This window comes from Syngnathoides biaculeatus, chromosome 19 (assembly GCF_019802595.1).
Source record: "Syngnathoides biaculeatus isolate LvHL_M chromosome 19, ASM1980259v1, whole genome shotgun sequence".
Taxonomy (NCBI): Eukaryota; Metazoa; Chordata; class Actinopteri; order Syngnathiformes; family Syngnathidae; genus Syngnathoides; species Syngnathoides biaculeatus.
In genome coordinates, this window is record NC_084658.1 from 10,584,832 (window position 1) to 10,591,584 (window position 6,753).

Genomic DNA, 6,753 nt, shown 5'->3' on the forward strand with positions numbered 1-6,753 from the left:
GCTCTACTTAGCATGATATTCACTCAAACAAATGTGTGCATTTTCACCAGAGGTCGCTTAAAGGTTACTCACTTTTGAGCGTCGCTTGTTAGTACTGATGCGTTTACTCCCTCCACCCAAACAAGCACATATTCAGATTATAGTGGCTCAAATACGACATCAGATAAACACTGCAAATATCATTTGTGTCTGTATTTGACTTCTTAGGTTCAAGGGGAAGATGGAAATGACAACATATGATTATGACTACGATAATTACAGTGATGATCCAGCCACCCTTGTTGCGCCGTGTAATCGGGATGTTGACAGCTACGTGGGAGCTCAGCTGTCCGTCCTGTACTACTTCATGTTTCTCTTCAGCCTCTCTGGAAATGCGCTCGTTCTGACCATCATCTATCGGTGAGTAAACATATGTGCAAATACTTGAAGTACACTAAGGTGGCCCGTGGGTATAAATAAAGTTTTCTGAATCTGAATTTATCGAATAATGTTTAACCTATGAGGTTCTGCTTTATCATTTTATTGAATATCAATGGTTAGTGAATTTGTCACCTTTAAATTACAACAACCCCACTATAGAGAATTTGGAACTGAAACAGTAGAATCATTTATATTTGTTTTTGAAACATATCTGTCAATGAAATATGCACAAAGAGACTTCATATTATTTTACTTTGTACTATGACTCTGAGTAGTGTGATTTTAGAATGTGGTGTTGGCATGAGGTGCAATTAGACTAACCCATTCATAATCTTGACTACATTGCCATGCAGATTAGACATCACTACATTTTTTTTTCCTACTGTGCCTTCAAATGCAGCTAAATTGTGACCATTTATGCTCCAGCTTGTTGCTTGGGTTTATCATCAAAAATGGATTTCACCAAATACAGTATGTGACTAGGTTGTTGGAGAAAAGAATCCAAAGCCAATGATAAAAGAGGGTAGAGATAAAGGCTTGACCTAGTCAATGGCTGTAATTTTATCCTTTTGAAAAAACCCAAAGGTCACCGCCACATTGCTCACCATGTACAGCAGCGTCCCCTATTCAGTCTTTTGCAATCAAAGAAAATAAGTTTAAGGAGACCCAAAGCTACATGTGCGGCAAATACATGGAAACCTGCGTGGGATTACTTTGTCCTCATTATCAGTCAACTTCAGTACATAACATTGCCACGGAAATGCCCTTGCCAAAGGGGAGCCGAGCCACTTGGTGGTTTAATGTATAGAACTTGAGCATTAAAGCAATTATTGAATGATTCTATTAACACTGTGTATATGGAGAAAAGATAATCGGATGAACTGTAAGGTACGAAGCCCCTAAAGGGACAAAATAAAATAAAATGTCATTGTAATGAGTAAGTTTCTCAATGTAATGAGTAAGTTTCTCATTGTAATGAGAACGTTTCTCATCGTAATGAGTAACTTACTCATAACAAATGAGTAACTTACACATTACAAATGAGTAACTTACTCAATATAAAGAGTAACTTACTCATTACAATGAGAAATACGTTTTTTTTTTATGTCCCTTAGGGGCTCTGAAGCAAGGTGAGTGTTACAGGGGGAGAAAAAAAAAAAATATATATATATATCACAAGTATTACCATTTTACACTCATTACTTTCGGGTATAACAAGTGATCAGTCTGTTCGAAATAATGAGTGGTGGTCCGTAAATATTATTCACGATTACCCCTCAAAGTTGACGTTTGTCCTTGTAATTACATAAAGACACTGACAGCATACAGTGTCTATTGACCTACTGAATGTCCTTTCATACGGACGACTGAAGGACAATTAATGCTAACCACAAAATAGACTCCATCGGTAAACATAGGCAAATGATAGAATAGCGAGCGTTTTGATTTACAAGCTCCAACTTTGGGGTACATCGTTCCCTCAGCTTTGAATCATGCACATTGAGTTACCTTGTCTATGAAATGCACTTTAAAGTAAATTTGTTTTGCTTTGCTTAGCCTAGGAATGGAAGGAACGAGGAACGTCTAATATTTTGCTGGACGCTGGAAAGTGAAACACATGTAAATTATTTTAAAGATAAAACAATTTAAACCTTCATCTCACACGTAAAAAGCACAATTGGAGCGGTAACGAGTTGTTAACAGCAGGGTTGGGCATAAGAATTGATGAATTGAGTGAATGATTATTTAATGAGACAACAATATTTAAATCCTTTTATTTTTTTGCATGTCTTTTTTGATGCATTTCCAGGTTTTCACTTACTCTATTTTTTTGTGTGAATTACACCAATCAGTGTCATATCTAGCAGATAAAAGCTGTTGTTTTTCTCAACCATTAAATAGGCTTCCCTGCACTTTTGGTGAATATTAATCTCTGTCTCATCAGTCCAAAAATGTTTTTGCCCGGAATTTCCAAAGCGCAAATCTAGAGCTTGTACTGTTGCCGGTGAGTTATTTTTAAATTGTGTCCAGCCTCTGCACTTAACTCGAAAGAAATCTTTTGATAACGGCAGTACACCTTTCCGCTGTAGGTTGTTGCTGATGTCAAGTTCTCGCCGTGTTTCTGTCCCAAAAGACTGCTGTCTTCCTTGATCTGTCTGCTCAATTTCTGTTACCAGTCTTTTCCTTTTCCCTGAGACATCCCAAACGCTTGTATTATTGGCTTTGGCCAATAATTGTGCGAAGGCTCAGGCTGATTTTCCGGATCTTTCCAATTGTTTTTTTTTTTCTTTCCTTTCAACCATTAGCCTTCTGTTTTTCACACAGTTTACTCCTTTTCTGAATAATCAATAGAATGCAAAACACACGGGCAACGGCGGTGTAATAATTTTGTTTACGTGGAAAATGGATGAATTCAGATGTAAATATCTTGAATAACAGAAATAAATGTTGAAATGCCATTTCAAATGCAGTGGAAAGAAAAATGACTTATCGAATGCTTTTGAATGTGATGAATTCTGTGAAAAAGGCAGAAAACAAATGTTGACATACATTTTATATGTGACAAAGTATTAATTGAAAGGCATGGGACAATGATCATATTGTACGAGCCACCGTCACGGTATTTTGTTCTGGTCTTTATAGGTTTGAGAAGATGACCACTGTTACCAACATCTTGCTGCTGAATCTGGTGATGTCCTCACTGATCTTCATGAGCAGCCTTCCATTTCTGGGAGTCTACGTGCAGCTCTCCAACTGGATATTTGGCAAAGTTATGTGCAAGCTAGTCGGCACCGTCTACTATCTGGGTTTCTACAGTTCTGTCCTCTTTCTTGCCCTTTTGAGCTTCGACCGCCACCTCGCTGTTGTTTACTCCCTGGGGACATCTCGAATAAGGAACCAAAGCTACGCTTTTGTCTCCTGCTTTATGGTTTGGTTGATCAGCAGTCTGGCGTGTATCAAACCTATAATTCTCCACACTACTTTTATTAATTACATTAACAACAACACACACTGTCAAGAATATCCTGGAGACTACCCTTCCATAGATGTGTCTCAGTTAAGAATTTCTGGGTTTTACTTACAGCTTCTACTTTTCTTTCTTTTCCCCCTGGCAATTATTGTTTACTCCTACATTAGAATTGCCATCACTGTCATGTCTTCTAAGCTGGTGACAAAGTTCAAGACGGTGAAGCTGGTATTCATCATCGCGCTGCTTTTTTTTATTTGCTGGACTCCGTTCAACATCGTACTCCTGATACATAATGGATCGGAAAATTGCGAGCAAGCGCAGAGGCGCAGCTACGCCCTGCACATAACACGGAACTTTGCTTACATCTATTTTTGCATCAGCCCCATTTTTTACACATTTGTCGGGAAAAAGTTCCAGCGTTACTTTCGACAGATGATAATGAAACGCTTCCCACGGTTGAAGAAATATTACAGAAGCTCACAATACAGCCAAAGCAACACCTCCACTAAAAGTACACCTTACTAGTTTTAAGAACGTCCATGGCTATAAGCACATTGGGGATTTTATTTGTCACAGTAATGAAATAAAGCCAGAGGAGATACTTTTGCAGTATCAAGGTTCTGTAAATAAAGGATGTCAGTTCATTGGCTAAGTCCAGCCGCTTCGTTATATTCACTTACAAATGACATTGTGTCCTCTTGTGATCTAAATGAACTTGGGAAATAAAGCCAGCAATGAGTAATTGCACGACTGGAAATATTGCCGGGCGAAAACAAGGCCATGAAAGGATTGCGTTAATAAAATCTACAGACTTTGGTAAACAACCAATATTGCAGGAAATATTTTCTGTGCGCTAATATATCTTGATGCCCTGCCTGGATGCAGAGTTTGTGACATTTTGGATGCCAGGTCAACTACTCGGCACAATTATGACTTTAAATAAAAAAAATAATAATAATTTTAGTATATTTTTCTAAATCACCACCTGGTCATTCTCATTCTTCTGATTATGTGTCATTATGAGTACGCGTGGGGTTGGACTTGCTCCATCCCTGATTTAGGAACTAACTTATTCACCCTTTTTTTTCCTCTATTTCTTTTGGAAGCAGTTGATTCATGGTTTTCATATCTGAAGTAGGACACGGCCATGTATTCTCCTTCACGCATTTAGCAGCACAGCACTCAAAGATGCCTCTCCTGTGTCAATAATGCTGGTGTTCGTCATCTCAACTCTAGTGGCAGTACTTCCCCCGAAAAAAAAAAACAAACAAAAAAAAACATTACAACCTGGCACAAGATTAGTTGAGAAAATATAAATCCTCCACGGCACTAGGAAAAAGGAATTCATGTCACATCTCCAACCATACTGTTGCCTTTCATTTATCACCTTCCCATTGTGCAGTCCCAGCGTGAGACCTGATTTAAAACAGAGGTAGATCACCCACAGAGCGACCCTCCACCCTTCAGGTGGCTTTACATCCCTTCAACTGAGCTTCACACCGTGTATGCTGTCGGGTGATAAACCAATTGGCAAAATTTCTGCCTTTCCTCCACTTGTTGAAGAGAGAGAGAGAGAGAGAGAGAGAGAGAGAGAGAGAGAGAGAGGAAACACTGAGTTGAAGGTGTGACAAATGAAAGTGGTTAGTATTGCCGGAAAGTAAGAGGTACATTGGATTTCATGTCTCTAGTTATTACACGAGTGGGAGGATAGAAGAAGTGGAATCTTGTACCTAAGACATCTTGAGTGGACAGATATTTAAAAGCAGGGAGAAAAAAGAAGACTTGCAGCAACTGCAATGCTAAGGTCACAAGAGATTGGCCAACTTCTCTACCTCTGCTTCCAGTGTCTTAGTGATGCAGCAATCTCTTCCACTAGACCTCTGTGTTGCCAAGCATGTCGTGGCACAACGTGGTATTATTACATTATTGTTGTGCAACTTTTTATATGACCTGCCTGTATGTGAAGGAAGATCGTTTCATACAAGCGGCAGATCAGCAAGTGAGCGTGTCCTTTTTGACAACAAGCATCCGGGCTTAGCACAGCTTTCCGACCATTTTCATTAGCAGCAAAGGAGGTGAAAGATATGATATACAACTTTAAAATACTCTCTAATCTGCAAGGATCATTGAGAGAGTCACATAGCAAGATTAACAATGTTCAAACTTTATTAAAGTAGTAGTCTAGTATCTGGCTTGGATTCTATGCGGTACATAAAATAGACAGATGTGCAGTATGATTAAAGTACAAAATGTAGTCATTTGAAGATAAACGAGGCATTGTTTACCGTCAGAAGAAAGAAGAAAGTTACTTTGCAACAACTTGGTACCACATCCCATCATGCAATTTTTGGCTTTGTCCATGGTGATGTGAACAAAGGACGATGAGTAGTGAGTTTCCCGTCAACATTGTGAGGTTACTATCAGATAAACTTGCAAAAGCCTGCAGAGCTAACATGTAAATAAAGGTTTGAGGGCTAAGGAGCTCACAAATCAATTTAGACTTTTTATACCTCGCGTGATCGTGATGATTAGCCGAAGTAAAGCAGAATATATGTGCATGAATCTGAGGGGCGGAGGAGGAGGAGTGAAGCTCCAGGGAGAAGAGACAGCGAGGGTAGACGACTTCAAATACTTGGGGTCAACAATGCAGAGCAATGGAGAGTGTGGTAAGGAAGTGCAGAAACAGGTCCAAGTGGGTTAGAACAGTTGGCGCAAGGTGTCTGATGTTCTATGCGGCAGAAGAGTCTCCGGTAGGATGAAGGGCAAAGTTTATAAAATAGTGGTGAGGCCGGCCATGATGTAAGGATTAGAGATGGTGACTCTGAAGAAACAACAGGAAGCAGAACTGGAGGTGGCAGAAATGATGATGAGGTTCTCGCTCGAAGTGAATAGGTTGGATAGGTTTAGATATGAGCTTATTAGATTGACAGCCAAAGTTGGATGTTTTGGAGACAAGGTTCGAGAAAGCAGACTTCGATGGTTTGGACACGTCCACTGGCGAGAGAGTGAGTATATTGGAAGAAGGGTGCTGAGGATGGAGCTGCCAGGCAAAAGAGCGAGAGGAAAACCAAAGAAAAGGTTGATGGATGTTGTGAGGGAGGACATGAGGACAGTGGGTGTTAGAGAGGAAGATGCACGAAATAAGGTTTGATGGAAAAAGATGACACGCTGTGGCGACCCCTAACGGGACAAGCCGGAAGGAAAAGAAGAAGAAGATACCTTGCGTGATCGTTGCTGGCACCACTTCCAGTTATCAGACAGAGAAAATGTACGCAAAAATAAGCTGCTGTCATGACTTTTTTTCATGACCCCTCCAAAGATCCCACTTTACCAGTATTTAACTTTGGTCTGCAGTAGTATTT

At 39.8% G+C, this 6,753-nt stretch overlaps 1 protein-coding gene across 1 annotated transcript; it reads left to right on the plus strand.

Moving 5' to 3' along the window:
- Positions 1-220: 220 nt before the first annotated feature.
- LOC133492849 (C-C chemokine receptor type 3-like) lies at positions 221-3,916 on the plus strand. Its single transcript, XM_061805619.1, has 2 exons — positions 221-399; positions 3,064-3,916. Exons 1-2 carry the CDS (start codon positions 221-223, stop codon positions 3,914-3,916), a joined length of 1,032 nt encoding a protein of 343 aa, XP_061661603.1.
- Positions 3,917-6,753: the final 2,837 nt, after the last annotated feature.